At 54.6% G+C, this 20,012-nt stretch overlaps 1 protein-coding gene and 1 long non-coding RNA gene across 3 annotated transcripts; one reads left to right on the top strand and one right to left on the bottom strand.

The window, feature by feature from the left end:
• Positions 1-2,744: 2,744 nt before the first annotated feature.
• LOC140598270 (uncharacterized) lies at positions 2,745-5,570 on the bottom strand. Its single transcript, XR_012000521.1, has 2 exons — positions 5,455-5,570; positions 2,745-2,959 (listed from the first exon to the last, which is right to left on the bottom strand). It is a non-coding gene; the product is annotated as an uncharacterized lncRNA (long non-coding RNA).
• A 313-nt stretch (positions 5,571-5,883) lies between these two features.
• Positions 5,884-17,439, top strand: ORAI2 (ORAI calcium release-activated calcium modulator 2). Of its 2 annotated transcripts, none has more exons than XM_026019712.2 (3): positions 5,884-6,081; positions 9,340-9,577; positions 14,267-17,439. In XM_026019712.2, exons 2-3 carry the CDS (start codon positions 9,353-9,355, stop codon positions 14,804-14,806), a joined length of 765 nt encoding a protein of 254 aa, XP_025875497.1. In that variant the 5' UTR covers positions 5,884-6,081; positions 9,340-9,352; the 3' UTR covers positions 14,807-17,439. The 2 variants fall into 2 exon arrangements, with proteins under 2 accessions (XP_025875497.1, XP_025875498.1); XM_026019713.2 differs by having other exon boundaries at positions 5,948-6,081; positions 9,290-9,577.
• The last annotated feature ends 2,573 nt before the right edge of the window (positions 17,440-20,012 follow it).

Below are 20,012 nucleotides of genomic sequence, written 5' to 3'. Positions count from 1 at the left end.
TTTTGCCATTTTTAAAATGGCCCCAAAGCATAGTACTCAAAGTACTGTCTAGTGTCGTAAACACAAGACCAGATGTGCCTTAGATAAGCTTCGTTCAGGCATGAGTTACAGTGCTATTGGCTGCAAGTTTGTCATTAATGAATCAATACATATTAACACAAGTGTTTTTATTTTTTCTTTAAGATCTTATTTTTAAGTAATCTACACTCCAACGTGGGGCTCAAACTCAACCTCAAGATCAAGAGTTGCATGCTCAGGGTGGCTAGCAACTCTAGCCTAGGTGGCTCAGTAGGTTAAGCGTCCAACTCTTGATTTCAACTCAGGTCATGATCCTCAGGGTCAGAGGATCAAGTCCTGTGCCAGGCTCTGCACTGAGTGTGGAGTCTGCTTGAGACTCTCCCATTCCTCAGCCCCTCTCCCCCAAATAAAACTAAATAAATAAAAGAGTTGCTTGCTCCACCAAAGGAGCCAGCCAGGTGCCCCCAACTAAAGTGTTTCTAAACAAAAATAAAACAAGGTTACGTGCTGATCGGGTGATGTGACTGTGGGAGGAAACAACCCTATTTCCTCAAGCAGCAATGGTTCACTATTCATTAATCAATACTCAGGGCCCCGTGACTTTACAGAACATAACTACCATGAATAATGAGAACCAACTGTGTGCGTGTGTTTGGAGAGTGAGGGAACGTGCATGAGCAAACCTAGGCTTCCAGAGAGCAGTGTTACCTAAAGCAAAGACTTGTACTTTGTGCTGTATTACCTGTGTGACTGGGACTTTACCTCACCTGGGGGATCAGGAGCTGGACTCCCCAGTCTGACTTGGAATGTAGGACCATAGCAGTCACATGGGAAACAGCACTCCCCACCTCTCCTTAGGTCTTCCCTAATATATTCATCCTCTACCATCTAAAAGATGCTTTTACATGTCCTTTCTCGGCCTTCTTCCCCCTCAGCAAGAAATTGTCTCCCAGAGCAGAGAGAAAGCAGAAGTTCAGGCCAAGCCCTCCTGCCCCACCACATGCACTGCCAGGCTTGCCCTGCAAGTACCGTGCCTGGTGCGCCCCCTCCCTCCCAGCTGCAAGCAGCTCTGCTGTCTCCCATTTGTGACAACAGAGCAAAGGCCGGCTCCAGGCTCTCCTGCAAACTACCACCCCATTTATCTCCTCCCTTCTCAGCTGAACTCCCAAAGAGTTCTGTGTTTGCTTCCACCTCTCCCAAGTTTTCATCCCCATCATTCCACTGAAAGCTTTCAATTTGGCCACATCCAGGGCCTGGGAGCATCTGTACAGTTTAGAAACCTAAACCCTTAGCATCCCTGACAGTACTGCTTCCTGCCTTTCTGCCTTTCCGCCTTTCCCTGATTTGCTTCTCTGCTCAAATTCTAAATGTTAGGGTGACCCAGTGCACTGCCTTTTATGGTCAGCACTCAGGCCCCAGGAGATCTGAATCTAACCCATGGCTTTATTTTTTTTTTTTTTAAGATTTTATTTATTTATTCATGAGAAAGAGAGAGAGAGAGGCACAGAGACATAGGCAGAGGGAGAAGCAGGCTCCATGCACCGGGAGCCCGACGTGGGATTCGATCCCGGGTCTCCAGGATCGCGCCCTGGGCCAAAGGCAGGCGCCAAACCGCTGCGCCACCCAGGGATCCCTAACCCATGGCTTTAAATACCACCCTCACTGATGTCTTCTGAATTAAAAAAAAAAAAAAATTTTTTTTTTTTTTTTTTTAGATTTTATTTATTCATGAGAGACACACCGAGAGATGCAAAGACACAGGCAGAAGGAGAGGCAGGCTCCATGCAGGATCAAGTTCCCGATGTGGAACTTGATCCCGAGTCTCCAGGATCATACCCCAGGCCAAAGGTGGCGCTAAGCCGCTGAGCCACCCGGGCTGCCCCTGTCTTCTGAATTTGTGGCTTTGGCTTCCCTTTGGAACCTCCGCCTCTGCCTGGGTCCATGCCCCACTATCCTCACTCCTGCTCTGCCTCTTCCTGTGCTGTCAGGCCTTGGCTTTCCACCCACCTGGTTGTGTTTCGTTGTCTTCCTAGCACGCATCCCTTGTTTACTGGTCTGCACCCTGCCACACCAGCATCCCTCACATCCGCACTCAACTCTGAGCACCACCAGAGCAAGGACCTGCCTGTCCTGTTCTCTTGCTGTACCTCTAGTGCCTGCACAGTGCTTGGGACATCACAGGCGCTGAGTGATGTCCAGGTAGGTGACTGAGCAAATCTCAGTGCCTGAAAGCAAACAGGGAAGTCGCTCATACCCGAAAAACAGCCTGTGGCAGGAAGAGTCTGGGCAGGTGTACGCAAGACAAATGCGATGCTCCAGGCAGCAGCAGAGCCTGCCTCAGACATCCAGGCTCCCTGGCCACATCCCAGAGGCCGTCTCCTCGCAACTCAGGCATTTCAGACAGGGCCCCTCCCTCGCCTCGCCCCACCACAGCTTCTGCCACAGGCACCCCCACACCTTCAGAAACACTGGTTTGGAAGCTGTTGAGCACTGTTACTAGTTCAAGTTTCCTTTCCCATTTTCAACATGTATCTTTTTGGAAAAAGCAAATTATTCAACTGAGAGTGAGGTTTTGTTGACTTTCAGAAATAGGAATATAACTAAATCTGCTTGCAGACTGCTTGGAAAGCGAACTGGGAGGGCACCGTAACCTCCGGCGGTGTGGGAAACAGGTGTGCCTTCTCCCTGTGGTAGCTCATTCATGTCTACTGTTTGGCACACTTGACTCAAGTGAGTTACAATTACCATATTTTAATATATTTCAGAAAAGAGAACACTCTGGGGCAGGTCCTGAGACCTGGATTCAATTATTCCATAGAACATAACAGATGTTTGTTGAACAGGACCAAAAACTTAATCTGAAGGATTCCTAAGTGTACTTGGCTCAGCAATGGGATGATGGTGAGCAAGATGTAGACCTTGCCTTGAAGGAGCTCCAGATCTGATAAGAGACACAGACAAGAGAAAGGTCATTGTGATGGTGTGTAGCACTGGGTGCAGTATGGCAGCATGTGACCCAAGCCTCCAGGGTACGGATAGGGCTGGGCTGAGCTCCGGGGTTGCTCACAGCAGTTCTAAGAAAGCAAGTGGAGTAAGGATTAGTAGCAGATGTCCTGTCATGGCCTGGATTACTAGGTTAAGGGAACTGGAGGGAAAACTGAAGGGTGGGGTGGGGGACTGGGGGGGGGGGGCGTGAAGAGATGGGGATTTTTCCACCTTACAGTGCAGAGATTAGATGGGAAGGGGACAAGCTTTTGCAGGAATGCAGAGCAGGGGTGACGAGGGCCTGAACTAGTGTGAGACCGGTGGGACCAGGGAGAAACAGGAGAATTTATAGGACTGGATGGGGTCGGGAGGAATCAGGAATGACAGCAGCAGATCTGTAATGTCAAGACCGGTGACCCAGGAGGTGGAGCAGACAAGTGAGGAAAGATTAATTCAGCTGGGAGTGTTGCAGGGGGTGGGGTTCCTGGGGACATGCCCTGCCAGGCTGCGGGGGATCTGGGCTGGAGGTGACCATTTGGGGTCAACAGGCTCCTTGAAACAAGAGGAGTGGGTGGGACCCCCTGAGGAGGGTAGTGGAGAAACACATCTAGGGGACAGACAGCAGAGGGGGGGGCCTGCACAGGTTAGTGAGGTCACCAGAACAAGGACAGAGTCGTTTCTGGATGAAAGGACACAGCTGAACTCTGTCCTGGAGTTAGCATCACAGTGGCAGTGTGCCTGTAGAGGGCCGGGAAGGAAGTGGTGATGACAGCTCGCTTGAAGAGAGTGGCGTGAGGTGGCGGAAGGCGGTGGCAGGAGAGGTCGGAAGGAGTGGGGCTGAGTGGGAGGGGAGGCTGGGCGTGTCTGAGCACAGGCTGGCAGTGGAGTGAGAAAGGGTCAGGAAGTGGGAGGTGTGAATTTAAGATCTCCTAAAGAGCAGTGACAAGGACTAACCATAGGAATCAACGGCAAGAGGGCAGAACTGTCAGGGGACTGGCTACATTGGCCAGAGCAGCTGAGCAGCCATCCTGAATAAGAAGACCCAGGGAGGACGGAAGCAGGGGCCACGGTCTTCACTGCAGGAGGGTGTGCATTGATGGGAAGATCAGAGCTCAACCAGCCCCTCCAGTGCCTTGGAGAATTGGGTGATTTTCAAGCTGAGGCCTGAGAAGAGGGAGCAACTTGCTGTGGCCAGACTACTCGGGAAATCACAGCCTGGGGAGTATCACCCAGACATGCTGGGTGGCTGGTACCCATGGGCCTTGCCCGACCCTCCTTCTCTGTGTAGCTGTGCACCTGAGGGGCCCTCCAACTAATCCTATTCTAACTGTTCCTCTCTGTTCAGCATAGTGCTAGCACCTTCCTTAATCTTCTGGGAGGAAAAAAAAAGCCATTTTCTGTGTTTGGTTAGGAAACCAGCTCCTAAAAGCACTGGTGATGATGACTTAGATTTTGCTTTTGTCTGGGCATGCTCGATAAGTGTGCTTGGGGGTGGAGGCACCACTGACTGACACCAGAAGCTTTCTAAAAGATGTGCAGTCAGACTCCAACGGTGAAAACTGAAGCAAGTGATTCTGTTGTGGAAAGAATGGTCATGTATGATGCAATGACTCTAGTTTACAAAGGGTTTCTTCCTGTTTTCCAGATCATTTTACAAAGAGCTGTTGGTTTTGAGAATTTTGTCCCCTGAAATTCAAATGATCCCTTTCCTATACCCATGTGTGTGTGTGTGTGTGTGTGTGTGTGTGTGTGTGTGTGTGTGTTGGGCAGAGGGGCGGAGGGTGAGTAATCAGACCCTGGGATTTTCCTATGCTGTGGCCTGTTTTTAAATGTCTTCCTGAATTAAAAGGTCTCATTCTGGCTCTCAGCAATGGCCTCTAAAATATATCTTGAGAGAGAAATGGATTTGGCCTGACATCCTTCACCTCCCCTCTTAACAGTTGTCAGAAAACTTGGACTGCTTGACACGAGTGGAATTTTTCTTTCCTTTAGATAAATGTGTCACTGTCGGATAGTGTTGTGACAGATGGAAAAATCCTATGTAGGGCACAGGGGAAGGACTGTGAGGGGCGGTCCGGCACGGGTCTTGATATGAACCCATCTCACCTCTTAGTTAATTATTCGTACGCACTTCCTGAAAAGAATGTTCCTGTTTGAGTGTCTCAGTAGAGGAGCTCGGGGGACGCCCATCAGGGGCCCAGCGAGCTGCAGCCGGGCTTGGACCCTGCGTGTCCACTTGGGCCTGTGGGTGGGGGCTGCGGACCAGGCGACCACCTGACCAGTCCTGCCTGCTCCACCCCGCGCCACCGTCCACCCTGGCAAATGGGTGTAGCTTTCCACACTCCAGCCACCTCACCCCGCCCGCCCTGCGGCCTGACAATGGGACACCTGTTCCCTCTCCCCGCCCCTCCTAATGGCCATGGCTGGTCCTGGGCATCCTCTGGGGCTCACCCCGGAGACTCCGTGCTCTCCCTCTGTGCTGAGACTCCCACACAGACCGAGCAGGGCTCACCCTGCCCTCGGCCTGTTGTCCAGGGAAAGCGCAGCCGCATCGCTCGCCGGCGCCCCCGCGGGAGGAGGGGGGTGGTGAGCGCGAGGGATGCCCAGGCTTCCGGCCCCCTTCGCCGCGCCAACCCGGGTTCCCGTGGCCCACGGCGCGCCCAGGAACCGGAGAGATGCGCACCGTTGGCGGTTCCTGCTCCCCGGCGTCCGGCCCGGGTGGTCCAGGCTAGAGCCGGTCCACGCCGCGGGGCCCCCCAGCAGGGGCCGCGAGTGCCGCCCCGCCCTGCCCTGCCCTCCCCTCCCCTCCCAGCCTGCCAGGTCACGTGGCTCGTGGCGCCCCCACGGGCCGACCACGTGACGGCGGCGCGCCGTTGCCTTGGCAGCGGCTGCGGTGGCCCGCGGGGGCGGGGCAGCCGGCGGGGGCGGGGCCGGGGGAACCCGGCGGGACGCGCGGAAGGAGGGAGGGGGCCGCGCTCAGCGCCCCGGCCGGGCCGCGGGGCCGCAGGGCAGCACGGCCACACCGCCTGCCGGAAGCCCGAGCCGGAGCCGAGCCGGGCGAGCAGGCGGGGCAGCTCGGTGAGTGCTCGCCTTGGGGGGTTGGCGGGGCGTGGGGGGCACCCCGCCCTGCTAGGGGACCGGAATTGCACCGGGAGACTCGACGAGGGGAGGGGATGGGCTTTCTGTTGGGCTAGCTTGGGATGGGGTGGCTGCGGGGTCGGAGGGTGGCCAGGTGGCCGCAACCCTACAGGATCCCCGGGCGGGTGCGGCGCTGAGAAGGCGCTGAGATCCGGGACGGAGGGCGGGGGCGGGGGCCGAGTGCTGGTCCTGCGGCTACTGAGGCTTCCCTAGAGGAAGGGACAGAGATGCAGGTGGATGCCTCCGGGAACCCACCCCCCCCCGTGGGCTGCGGGGGGCCCTCCCCGCGCGGGTGTGACAAAGACAGAGTCAGGAACAGACTCGCCATTGCTCGTGCCCCAGATGTTTAAAGGAAGTTAAGACAGGCAAACCCCAAAACTGTCCCCTGGAAACGTTTCAGACAGGCCTGCCAAGGAGAGCAGCTCATCTTTAGAGAGCCACCGTTATTCTCCAGGAGCCTTTTTCTGTGACTGCCCCTTATATATAAAAAACAAAAAAACCTTTCAAAGTTCAGGCAGGAGAGCACCTTTTGGAGCCTCTGCCACCTGACAGAAATGTCCATTTGCATCTTGCCGCACCCCACCCCCTACTCCATCGGGAGTGTGAGGACGGGACTCTGCCTCTCCCTGGGGTAGGGGGAGGAGGACTGGCACAAGGTGGGACCCTGGGGCTGGGACGTTGGGATGGATATGAATCCCGTCCAGGCTGCTCCCTCAGCAGGAAGTGGCCTCTCTATCTCCAGGACCCAGAGGCCTCCTCAGGACCCAGGCTCCCAGCAGCACACAGCCCGCCCTTCTTTCCATTCCCTGCCACTCTGAGGACATCTGCGGGCTGGAGACTGCCTGGCCACTGCCCAGAGGCCGTGGTCAGCGCTTACTGCACCCAGAGCCCTCCCTGTCCGCTCTCCAATGTCAGCCCAGCCCACGCCCACTGATGGTCCTTGGGCTTCCCTCTTCTTCACCCCACACATGCCTTTACCTCTTTGGAGGCTCCCAGGCCCTCCTGTCCCTTAGCCACCATTTCAGCGGTCACCGAGAGCAGCCTGACCCCAGGCTGCCCCCTTCACTGTTCCTTCAAAGCCCCTGCAGCCCGGCCCCTCCAGGGAGCCCAGCACAGTCATACTCATACTGCCTGGGCTGCCCCCGGCCCCCCACCTCCCCACATCCTGCCTTCCACCCACATTTCCCTGACCCCCTCTGCAGCCAGCCTTCTGTCATGTTCCCTTGCCTCTTGGAACACTCCCATGCAGGCAGCATCTCTTCTTTGAGGGAGGGCCCCTCTTTGCCACTGCTGCCTTTACTACTTACGTCCTTGTCTCCCCAGTAAGGACATCTCCCTTCCCGAGACTGAGGCAGCCACCCCCTCCTCTGCTCCCTTGGCTCTCACACCCTCTTCACTAAAGCAGCATTTAGCTCAATAGGTGAGAATCACCCCCTTAAATTGCTCCCCCACTGGGCAGAGTTCCTTGGAGGGACTCATAGGATCCTCACCATTTTCCTCGTTGATGCCTAAGTAACAAATGCAGCCTGACCTGAGATCCCAGTGAGCATCTGTGCGATGGAGGTTGGAGGAGGGATTCTCTGAGGAGGCAAAGGTTGTGCCTTCCACCCATCCACACGGCCATATGCTGTCCTCCTCATACCTGTCAGCTCACCTTTGTTACGTATGGGAAAAGAAGAGAGGAAAAGTGAATTTCCAGATGATAGCATTCTAAATTATTTGGAGTTAACTGATGGATTAGTGAGCAGTGTATCTCTTAATTCTCCCCAAGGGAAGGGATGTTTCAGTGATTGAAGTGCATGAAAGCAGTGGTGCTGGCTGCAGACATGGGGAAGGGGCAGTGACCAAGGCTCCCAAGTCGACATTCCTGGACATGACCTAGTAATTGGTATCCCCTGGCAGAAATAGAATACAGAACTGTTCCCCAGGGTCCTTTTGGTCAGTAAAAGCTGTACCTCTGCAGCCTGGCAGAGAGCAAAGAGGAAGGCACCCCAAAGAGAGAGCTTTTCCCCAACTGCAGGATCTTCCCATAGAACCTTTTTAGAAATTGTCATGGGTGGATCAAATCTGGCACATCTCCACAGCCACTGACCATGGGAAGCATCCCTTACCACCCCCCCCCCCCCGGCCATGCTCCCTGGGATCTAGGAACACTGATCTGCTCTTAATAGCCTTAAGTAGGCTTTTCATGAGGCCTATGCGGGCCTGAATGTACAAGTTAATATCTGATGCCAAGTGAGCTGTGAGGTGCCTGTGCCCTTGAAGTCTGCCCTACAGATTAATAGAGCCGATCCAGGCATGCTGCTGCATGGGCCAGCCTCTTGGGCCACATGAGACCGCCAATCCCCCATTTGGATTAGTGGAGATTTGGGTTTAAATTCACAAATCTTGACAGATTGGCCCTTCTGATCTTTATTCTGTGTTACTGTCAAACCAGGTATCTACCTGGGATGACTGCAGACGTCTGTAGCCTCCATTTCTCCGTCAAATGTGCTCCTCTCGGTAGATTCGGTTTTTCCTTTTGCTCACAGTTTCCATTACAGCCTGGATGTGGCTTTCCTTTAGTTACGTAAACCAAGTATTTCTGGGGGTGAACTTCACTGATTAAAATCAAAGTTGGATTTGAGACCCTGCTTGGAGATGTGTTTTTCATGATTGGCACTTGGGCATGAGAAGCAGTTATTTTGTTTAAGTGTCCTGTGAGGGTAGGGATGTCCCCACTGGAAGATGCCCAGGGTCGGAGAGTTCAGATGTGCTCAGGGTCACACAGTAGGATCAAATCCGGGCTTGGCAACTAGATCCTAGGATCTTGCTGTAACTCCCTATTCCCTGAAGATAGGGGACAAATTGGAGGATTCGTTAGGTGCTTTTGGCTAACATTGGAGTTCCATTCACCCACAAGGCACACTTGCTTGGAGCCTTTCTGATATAGGATGGAAGGCTGGATTATTAGCTTTGTGGAGACACAATGGATAGTGACCAGGTGCGGGGGGTTACTAGAAATGCATTCCTGGCCCTCCTCCCCAGCAGAGGGTCCCCACAATCCTGTGCAGGGCTCAGGGTGCATCATACTCACACCACCCCTGGTGTAGGGTGTATACAGCAGGTCCCAGAGAAAGTTAACTTGCCTGGCTTCTGGCCCTTCCAGGTCTCGGGAACCCTCTGGGTTGCCTAAGAGTGTTTCTCTCCTGCCCCCAGCCTGGCTCCCACCATGAGCGCCGAGCTCAACGTGCCTGTGGACCCCTCCACTCCTGCCTGCTCTGAACCGGGCCACAAGGGCATGGATTACCGAGACTGGGTGCGCCGCAGCTACCTGGAACTGGTCACTTCCAACCACCACTCTGTGCAGGCCCTGTCCTGGAGGAAACTTTACCTGAGCAGAGCCAAGCTGAAGGCCTCCAGCCGGACCTCTGCCCTCCTCTCAGGCTTCGCCATGGTGAGTGTAGACACGTGGTGGGGCCTGGCACCTGCAAAGTGGGCTTCTGCTGTCGCCACCCCGTGATGCTTCAGGGGGCAAAGCACTCCCTCTAGGCCCTACTGGCTGCAAGGATGGACCCTTAGGAGGTCCCCCCCAGCTCAGCACCTGTGAGGAGGGCTTCTCCGTCAACCGGAGGGGTTGTCTAGGGGCCCAGGAGAGTCCCCAAGCTCCAGAGGCCCCAGGATGTCCCCTTCTGACATTCCCACAAAGCAGTTACCTGGCGGGGAAGTTGAGAGCAATTGAAATAGCTTCAGTGTAAGGGAGGAAGGTCCCCATGTCTGCCCCATCCCGGGTACCACCAAACCAAGAGTTTGGAAATCTGAAGGATTTGAGTAGGACTGTGGGATGGATTGGGGTTTGCTCAGGGTAGCCCAGCTCAGAATGCCAGTGCCCCTCAAATGTGACCTCTTAGTGACGAAGCAGAGCCTCTGGCCTGACTCCTTCCTGGCTGCCAGGCCGCAGCTTTCCTTGAGTCACTCCCCAGGACAAGAGTCAGTCTCGAGCAGAAGCACGTGCCCTGAGAAGGGCCATGTCACCTGTTGGCTCCAACGCCCTGAACCACATCCCTTCAGGGGATTGTGCCAGAGGCTGAAGATGCCAGGATTCTGAGTGAGAACAACAGGGTGACCACCCCTCTTTCTCTGTTGTTGTATGCTGTGTCTCTCGGGTAGAAATATTTTTTTTTCTGTAATGTAAAAAGCGATTGTTATTTTGCCAAAGCCCAGATTGGAGACAGAAAATAAGCTGTCAGAGTGACCACGGTGGCCACTGTGGCCGGGGCCTGCTCACCCATTGGTACAGGCCACCCTTGGAAAACCGAGAGCCTGCGTAGTCAGGGTGTGCAGAGGTCACAAGTTTAGAGGCAATAAGTCTGGGTTGAGGTCTGTAGTTTAAAGCAAAGGCTTTATTTAGGTGTTACGTGGTATTGATTTACTTATTTTTAACATCAAAAGGGTATGATTATATGGTGCACAACTGTGGCTTATGGTGATTTTCTTCCCGTGGTTTCCATCTCATGCAGAAGACAGAATGGTTTCTCATGCTTAATTTCAAGGAATAGGTGTGAGAAGTATCAAACGTCACTATAAAAATGAGACCTTGTTTTCTGCACCACAGAATTACAGGATTGCATTGTTTGTCTGGCCTGCTCTTATTATTTTTGTGACTTTGGAAAACAAATCATGGGGAGTATCTCATGACCTGATGCAGTAAGACAGTTTCCTTTGTGTGTGGAGCCCAGGTCTTGGAAGTCACTTCTTGTCTGCAGCTGTCTGTTTAGACCCTTGCCTTCCAAGCATTTGGATCTCCAGACTTAGAGAAGCTTCACTGTTTTCCCAGCCAACAAAAGGGGAAGCCCCGATTGAAACCTCCAAAACTATTCATTTAAAATTGGAAAACAAGCCCCGTTCATCAGATTGTAAAACAAAGAGTGAATTCTGGAGGACTAGTTGAAACTTAGTGGCAGCCCGCAGGGTTGTGGTCTTAGAATGAAAATATTGACCACAGGGGCATCTGCATGGCTCAGCTGTGAAGCATCTGCCTTCAGATCTCAGGGTGCTGGGATCGAGCCCCGCATTGGGCTCCCTGCTCCCTGGGGAACCTGCTTCCCCCTCTGCCTCTATCTACCCTTCCACCTGCTTGTGCACGTGCACGCTCTCTCTCTCTCTCAAATAAATAAACCTTTTAAAAGAAAGGAAGAAATAGTGACCACAGAGTGCTATCCATCCCTTGCTTGGCAATGGTGGTCACAGTTGCCATAATAATTCATTTCTTCAGCATTTATGAAGTGTCTCCTCTACCAGCTCCCTTGAGTAGTCCGAGATACATTTCAGAAGCTGTGCAGTGCCCTCACCTTCTCTTCTAGAGGGTTCCTCTCGGGGAGGCTGCCACAGCCTAGTACACACCAGAGATGCAGCCGTAACAGGGAAAACTGGAAAGCCGTAGAAACAGCGTGGGCATGAAGACCAGGGGTGGGGAAAGCAACAGCTCGCCCACTTGACTAGAGTAACTCGCTGCCAGTAGGCCAGGTAATGATTCAGATGGTGGCACAGCTTGGGAGAAACCAGACACATACACACAGATCGTTCGATGGCGTTCCGGCCACAGACACCGTGGCCGACCAAGCGGCAGGAACGAGAAGCAATGAAAACAGGCACTTTGCTCCGTGGAGCCTCTCCCTTCATGTTATGTATCCCCTAATTAGAATTGCAAAGCTGTCCTTTGGTCCAACGGCAAGCACTTATGCCCAGCCTTGAGCCTGTTTCTTCATGTTTATCCTTCTGCGAACACACAGAACCAGTGATCCGAGGCCTCCTCATAAAACCTTTGCATAAGCACACTGAAAAGGCCTTTGGCCTTTTCTCTCCTGAAGGGTGACCAAAACCATTTTTTCTGCTGTAGGCCTTTTAATTATCTTTGTTTACCTCTGTGCCCTCTGTGGTTTACAACCTCCTTCGACTGAGCCATGTCCTTTGTGGTAACAAGAGCCTGCTCAGGCCACAAGGGCACTGAAAAAAGAGCGCCCCTCAGCCTGTGTGGTAGGGCGACTCTCTGTATGGAGCACTCATCACTTCTGAGTTTCTGTTCAGCTGTGGTCCACTAGGACTGCCGTGTCTTCTTTTCACCAACCCAGTGTTCCGTCTCTGCTGAGAGGATGCATCTCTCACTCTAGAAGGTGGTAGTTGCTACAAGTAGCGAAATCTTTCTTGTAAAATTTAAAAAATGGGATGTCTTAGGTCTAAGAAGCAAACAGTGGGTAGAAAAGCCTTCTTCTGGCTTCTTTCTGCCTTCCCATCCTCCTTCCTTGACTGATCTGGTTTCTTACCTCTGGGTACCCGGAGCCCCAGAGTCCTTGCGAGGCCTAGACTGAACCATCCGGGGAGGTCCACAGTGCTGGGTGGGGAGTGGGGTGTGGGGGGGGTGCCAGGGCACAGTGGGAGCCAGTCTCCGTGGACCAGGTCTCCCCTGGGGGAGGCAAGGCAGGAGCATGCTTCCTAGTCTGTGGTTTGAAAACCCCTTAGAGGGACTCCTGGGTGGCTCAGTGATTGAGCATCTGCTTTCCGCCCAGGTGTGATCCTGGAGTCGTGTGATCCTGAAGTCCTGGGATCAAGTCCCATGTTGGGCTCCCTGCATGGAGCCTGCTTCTCTCTGCCTGTGTCTGTGCCTCTTTCTCTGTGTCTCTCATGAATAAATAAATAAATAAAATCTTAAAAAAAAGAAAAAAAGAAAAAGAAAGCAAGCCCCTCAGAAAGGCTTGCAGTGAGTGGATCCTGCCTTGCTGGCTATTCATTGCCACAGAGATAGGCTGGGGCTTCTGGTTCCCTCTGTGGATCTTTTTTCCTTTTATTTTTAAATAATTATTTATTTATTAGAGAGAGGAGAGAGAGAGAGCACACCCGAGTGGGGGGAGGGGTACCGGGAGGAGGAGAGAATCTCAAGTAGACTCCCCTGATCAGAGCCTGGATGCAGGGCTCAATCTCATGATCCTGAGATCATGACCTGAGCAGAAACCAGGAGTCAGACACTTAACTGACTATACCACCCAGGTGCCCATTTATGTTTTATTATTTAAAACTAGTTTTTGGGATGCCTGGCTGGCTCAGTCAGTAAGGCATGTGACTCATGATCTTGGGGTTGTGAGTTAAAGAATTTTTTTATTGTTTAAAATTTTTTTTCTTAAATTTTATTTATTTAACAGAGTAAGAGAGAGAGAGAGAGACAAGCAAGGGAGCTGCAGAGGGAGAGGGGGAAGCAGGCTCTCCACTGAGCAGGGGACTAGTGCAGGACTCGATCACAGGACTCTGGGATCATGACCTGAGCCAAAGGCAGACGCTCAACTGACTGAGCCACCCAGGCACCTCTGAAAAAGTTTTTTAGTTAAAAAAAAAATGATAAAAAGTTTTTATTTTATCAAAGTTAATACATGCTTACAGTTTACAAAGGAAAGAGTGCAGGGAGGCTGATAAGCAGCCCCACCCCCTGCCCAGGGGCAGCGCCTCCAGGCTCCTGCTTTCTGAATAACTTTCTCCAGACTGCTGTTTCTAGATTTATCCATTTCTGGACTTAGCTATTGGCGTTGGCTTCCTGTGACTGCAGTGATGACTCAGCTCTTTGCCCAGCCCAGCCCCCTCCCCCAACCCCCACCCCCACCCCCACCTATGCCCTCATTCCTGTCACCATTCTTGGCCTTCAGGATGCGGGTCCTCCCTGGGGCGTCTGGTCTCCACTGCCAGGTATACCCATGGTCCATGTGAGGCTGTCCAGGTGTGCAGCTTGGGAGTCCGGGGGCCCCAGGAGCCCCCGTTACTACTTTTCTCTTGTTACCCTTTGAAAGATTAGTGTTTTATTTTTTGAAAAACAGCAGTCGTTCGGTGGTGGAGCCCTGCTGATGCCAGCAGCCAAACCACTGGTTCCTGGCAAGCGTGGCCTTGGTCCTGGGTCGGCACTGGGAAGTCCCCTGGGGGGCGGGGTGAGGCCCGCCCCCCCCGTTCCCCACCCTCTGCTTTAATCTCTCCTGTACCTGCGAGATTCTTCCTTAGCAAGCTGTTCTTTAGCTCAGCAGAAAACAGAAGTTGAAGCGTGTGGACAGCGAGGCGGGTGCCCTGGTACCAGAGCACCTGGCTGAGCCCTGCCCACTGTGCGTTGCAGGTGGCCATGGTGGAGGTGCAGCTGGAGACGCAGTACCAGTACCCCAGGCCGCTGCTCATCGCCTTCAGCGCCTGCACCACGGTGCTGGTGGCCGTGCACCTCTTTGCCCTGCTCATCAGCACCTGCATCCTGCCCAACGTGGAGGCCGTGAGCAACATCCACAACCTCAACTCCATCAGTGAGTCGCCGCACGAGCGCATGCACCCCTACATCGAGCTGGCCTGGGGCTTCTCCACCGTGCTGGGCATCCTGCTCTTCCTGGCCGAGGTGGTGCTGCTCTGCTGGATCAAGTTCCTTCCCGTGGACGCGCGCCGCCAGCCCGGCCCCCCACCTGGCCCTGGTGGCCACACAGGCTGGCAAGCTGCCCTCGTGTCCACCATCATCATGGTGCCCGTGGGCCTCATCTTCGTGGTCTTCACCATCCACTTCTACCGCTCCCTGGTGCGCCACAAGACTGAGCGGCACAACCGTGAGATCGAAGAGCTGCACAAACTCAAGGTGCAGCTGGACGGGCATGAGCGCAGCCTACAGGTCGTGTGAGGGCGTGGTGCCCCGGGCAGAGGCCAGTGCTGCCGCCACTGTGGAGCCCACCAGGATCGACTGCCTGTCTGCCTCCCGGGAATAGCACCACTGTGACACTGCCACAGAGTTCGAGACCAAAGTCTTATCCCCTCCTCCCATCTGAATTCTGGAACACCCGGCCCGGGTGATCCTCCCGCAGAAAATGAAATTTGTAGTAAAAAGAGAGACTCGGTTGCTAAGAGCTTAGAGGGGGGAAAAAAAAAAAAGCCTGGGGCCTGGGGATTTCCTGCGGCAGGAGCCCGGGCTCCAAGCAGTACATGGTTGTCACAGGCAATCTCAGCAACGTGGAACCAGCAGCCGGGAGAGTCGGGGGAGGGCTGAGAGTTTCAGAGAAGGGCTTGCCCTGTGACACCTGAAGTGGGTCTTGTGGCAGCAGGGTGGCCCACAGCTTGGCCTGGTGCTTCCCTCCCCTGTCCTGGGGGGAATAGGTGGCTGGGCTTCCAGGGGAGAGGCAGGAGCCTGGATCAAGTGTCTGCTCAGCAGGTGAGGGCGGTGCTCAGGCCCAGGGGGAGACTTTCAAGGGTGGAAGCCTGGCAGGGCTGGGGAGGCACGTCTGCAGGCATCCCGTGTGAGATGCCCACCTGAGGAGACTTTTAACTGAGGGGTGCTCTTACCTGGCCTACTTCTGAGGTACACCAGGCTCAAATTCCCTCTTCTAGCCAGACTGGAACCCTGGTCACGTTGACCCAGCAAAGCCACCAGGTTGGGGAAAGGGCCCACAGTCCAGAGGCCTCTATCTTTGGGTTACAAGATGGCCTCTGAGCCCCAAGCAACTGCCCCTCCAGGCTTCAGCTGCCAAAGGTACCTGCCTGTGACCCCAGGTGGCAGGAGGGCACAACCTGGGGGACTTTCTGTCTAGATGAGGCCGTTAGCTTGAGCTAGCCAAATGCAGCAACCACAGGGAGGACAAGACCCCACATAACGCTCCCCTGCAGGGACCCCCAGTCTTCTCAGCCACTTGCAGGGGCCCAGCTCATACATTTCCATGGCCACGTGCAGGGTGGGCTCAGATGTTCTCACTGGACCTGAGCTCAGGTTCTTGGGCCGTGCACATATATATGACAGCTCAGCCTGTTGGTGAGCATGCCACACCCCGAGCTGCTTTTAAAAACCATGTTTACCACATCAGCCAGCAGCAGCCTTGAGAGGGAGCCTTTGTTTTCATTGTCATCAGGCGTCATGCTCTGATGGCACCTCTGTGGACTGCTCACTCTGTGGGGTCTGGGTTGCCTATGCCAAGAAATCCTGGCTAGCCTGGCTGCAGCTGCTGGGAACGTGACATACTGTGGAGGTCATAAACCTTAACACATAACCAAAATGCCAACTGTCTGGGCTGTCTGGGAGCTGTGCCGGGAGTCACCGGTGTAAGTCGGGACATTATGGGAGCCTGGGCATCGGGTTCCCTGGAGCCAGATGAGAGCCTGGCACCTTTCTTGGGCATGTTCCTTGCCTTCTGCAGACCTCTGTCCTTGCTTGCTTGCTCTCTAGTGCATGTCTATTCTTTCCTGGAGCTTTGCTGAAAAGGCTTGTCTGGCTTCATATGTACTCGCTTTGTGTCTGCGTCACTGTGAGACAGCCTCTCTGTGTCCTGGCAGGGACGAGACGGGCTGGCTCCTCTCCACAGCTGGGAGCGGGCAGCGGGCCCTTCCTCTCCCTGAGCCTTTTGAGAGGGGCTGTCTGGTGCCCCTGCCCCAAGTGTGCCAGACGTGCCAGGTTCCCCAGACTGGAAGGCACCCCCCGGTGCCAGCCGGGTGCCTGTTAATGCTTGCTCCGCAGGCAGCTCTTCCGGCCTGGCCGCACAGGGCTAGTGGTTGGGTTACCTGTGACGGTGCCACCTGGATAGGAAAGACGCCGCATCTGTGTTTTTAACGCTGATTAGGAGAATGTAGTTCTTGTCCTCTTTGATCCAGAGTGATCTCCCAGCTCCCAGGGCACGGGGCAAGTGGAATTTGTGGGAACAGACAGGACCACGGGTCTGGGGACTGGCTGTCGGAGGAGAATCTCAGGGCAGCCCCGGAGCTTCGGGGGAGATGGAGGATCAGCTGCAGACACAACTCAGCGGGGCAGGCAGGGGGGTGGGTGGAGAGACGGCAGGTTACAAGCTGGAAAGGCGGTTTCTGAAGGTTTAAACCGAAGGTTTAAACCTTGTGAAGGTTCCAGGCGCAGTGGCCACAGGGCGGAGGCGCCGCGCACGCCACCCGGAGCCAGCGAGGGCTTGCCCTATTTTCCTCAGAGCAGAGCCTGCCTGGTGCTCAGGAAACAAGCGCCCGCAGATACGCTGAGGCCCTTTCCAAAGTGGAACACAGTCTCCATTTAGTACCTGACCAGAAGTTCCAAAACTCCGGCGTTTCTATTTTAGAAACTGCGAGGGCAGAATGTATTCTAGTGTCTTCTAGGAAAGTGTGTTGAGGCGAAAACTGTGTGAGTCTGAGTGCATCAGGGCTCGGCAGAAGTGGTTACCTGTCTCGTGCTGATTCATTCGTTATGTGTGACACTGGAGATCACGTATGGTGTGCACAACTCCTGTCCTGTGTGGGGGGTTTGAAAACAGTCACCCTGGATTGAACTGAATAAACCAGTGAAGCTGTGAAGTGCCCTCTCTGCTCTTGGCGGAGCGCCGTGGACAGAGGTGACAGGTGGAAGCCCCTGGCTCCTCCCCAGTGTCAGCCGCATCCTGGAAGGCAGACTTCTTCTCCTGCAGCCCCTCGTGCCTCCTCCTGATTGCTGGTCACAGGCCTCAGGTCTTAACAAGCTTCCCAGGCAAGGGAGTGGACTTCTCTGGAGTGGGCTGGCAGGGTGCTTGGCCCTAGACATGCAGGGAGGCTCCCTCCAAGGGGGGCCCTGAGAGAATGAAGCATCTCTGCCTGCTGCTTCCCTTCCCCAGCGGGACTCTCTCTTTCTAGAAACACAGCAAGGGACAGCCCCACAGGTGGCTGGGTGCCAGCAGAGCCTGTCTGAACAGGATCAGCTTGAAGGTCCCCATACCCTCCAGGTGAGAAGCCACTGAAGCTCTAGTCCCGTGTTGCCTTCTTTATCCCAGGTAGTTGTGGTGCTGGGGTCAGGACCGGGGTCCAGCCAGGCAGCAGGAATCCCTCCCTCAGCCTAGTGACACTCATGAGAAGCTGCCAGACATTCTGTTTTGTAACTGTTATCCATTGAGGCCCCCATCTAGGAAAGGATGTCTCTTATTATTTTTAACCTGCAGCACTTCAGCCTAGAGGCTCCTAGGAATCAGGTATGCCAAGCAGCCGACACCACTGCATGGACAAGGCCTGCCAACCTGTTGTGGGGGGCACATGCCCCTCCGCTCAGGAGGAGCACATCCCAGAAGGTCTGGAGAAGGGCTGGGTTCGGCACAAAGCCCGTGTCCAGCAAGTCCACACCACAGCCATTTCCCCAGCGAGTGCAGCCAAACCATAGAAGGCTGTCTTGAAAAAAAAAAAAAAAAAAAAAAAAGAAGGCTGTCTTGACTCACATGCCTCCTGAAGGTGGAGAGGTAGGGTCCACAGAGCCCTGGGTGGGGCCCCTTGGGGCGAGCGGCACAGGACGGCGCTGAGATTCTTCACTAGGCCCATTTACAACCTGCTGAACCCTCTTTCCAGCTCCTGGTGTCTGTGGGTCCCCCCCACAGTTACTGGGGACATAGTATAGACAGGTTCTACGTGAGCCTCAACAGGACTAACCCAGAGGATGCTCCCTAGACAGAGCTCAGCATCCTCCTGCCCAATGGGACCAGCCTGGGCCTCCCCGCCCCTAGCTCCAAACAAATAAAGGCCCTGAGTTTCCTTACAGTCTTTCAGAGCAGGACAGGCTGAGTATCAGCTGAGCTCCCCTGATTCTGAAAGGTGGTGCAGGAGGCCACCCTGGGTGGATGCATCCACATTAGTACGTGCCTGTAAGGCCCACCTCTCCTCATAGTCGGAGACTGCCAGAGCATTAGGACAGAACGGTCTGCCCGCGTATCTGGTGTTCACGCAGAGCGAACTGCAACCTCAAACATTGTACCCCTAAGGCTGTGGCTGAACCACCCCAGTTGGGGCCTCGCCCAACGCCAACCTAGGTGGCGGCATGAGCAGTGGACGCTGAGGTGGGCACACTGAACCGGATGCTCTGCAGATTGTAGCTTCAAGCACAAAGTTGGGGCCACCAACTTGGCCGTGACATGATGCAGCATGTCCCAGTGTGTGCTCTGCGGACTGCACGGACCACGGCATGGATTGGGGCCTGAGGTGCACTCTGCAGGGCTGTAGGAGGGGCCCACTGTCAAATGTCTGCCAAGCACTGGGCGATGCTGGGAGGGAGATGGGCTGCTTTGCCAAGCGGCTCTCCCGGCCTTCGTAGGCCTCTCCCGCACAGGTCTGGGTGTGCAGCGTTTCCCAGACATACATGTCAGCACAGCATCTCACAGGCTCCACACACGGGTAATCTAAGGCCCAGCCTGTCAGGGCATAGGCTCCCCACAGGCCCCCAAGGAGTAGGCCACCAGGCTTGCAAGCCCACCGAGCTGCTCATATGCAACAGGACTGGCTGGAGCTCCAGCCAGGCCTACATCTGAATGCCCAGTGAGGGCCCCAGAGCAGGGTCTGCGAGGGTCACAACTCTGGGAAGAAGCCGTCCACCCTCCTGCTCCAATTGAGCTCACCTGCCCTGTAGCTGGGCTCATTCAACCACTAGAAACCAGCGGCCTCTCCACAGGTCTCGAGAGTGATGCCACTTCACAGACAGTGTATGGCAGCCAGTGACTGCCCCTCACCTGACTGCTCATAGAAGGTTCTAGAATGACTGAAGACCAATGGGGACCATGAACTTTCCTGGGCTATGATGGGGCCCTGGTCCCAAAGTTTGGCACTGAGCATGTTGCTGGTGAGTGTATTTTCTCATAAGCAGCAGAAGAGGGCTGGCCACCCATCTAGGTGAGCACCCCACACAGCACCAGTGTCAAGTGAACATCGTACTTCTCCCTAGGGCGGGGAAGGAGGTAGGTGGGACCAGACTCTCAGGAGACCTCTCTCCTCACTGCCTCCCACACCTCCTGGGGGTCAAGCGTAACCCAGGCAGAGCCCAACTCAGAGGCTGTCACCAGCTCTGCAGGCTGAAATAGTAACTTTCAATCTTCTGTCAATTCTGTTCTCCAACTCACTTCCCAAATCAAAGGACTGGAGAA

This window comes from Vulpes vulpes, chromosome 3 (genome assembly GCF_048418805.1).
Source record: "Vulpes vulpes isolate BD-2025 chromosome 3, VulVul3, whole genome shotgun sequence".
Taxonomy (NCBI): Eukaryota; Metazoa; Chordata; class Mammalia; order Carnivora; family Canidae; genus Vulpes; species Vulpes vulpes.
This window is presented reverse-complemented; position numbering and strand designations above follow the sequence as displayed.

Coding starts and splice junctions, on each gene's coding strand:
- ORAI2 (XM_026019712.2), top strand. CDS start 9,353: ATGAGCGCCGAGCTCAACGTGCCTGTGGACCCCTCCACTCCTGCCTGC. Junction 9,578..14,266: donor TCCTCTCAGGCTTCGCCATG/GTGAGTGTAGAC, acceptor TGTGCGTTGCAG/GTGGCCATGGTGGAGGTGCA.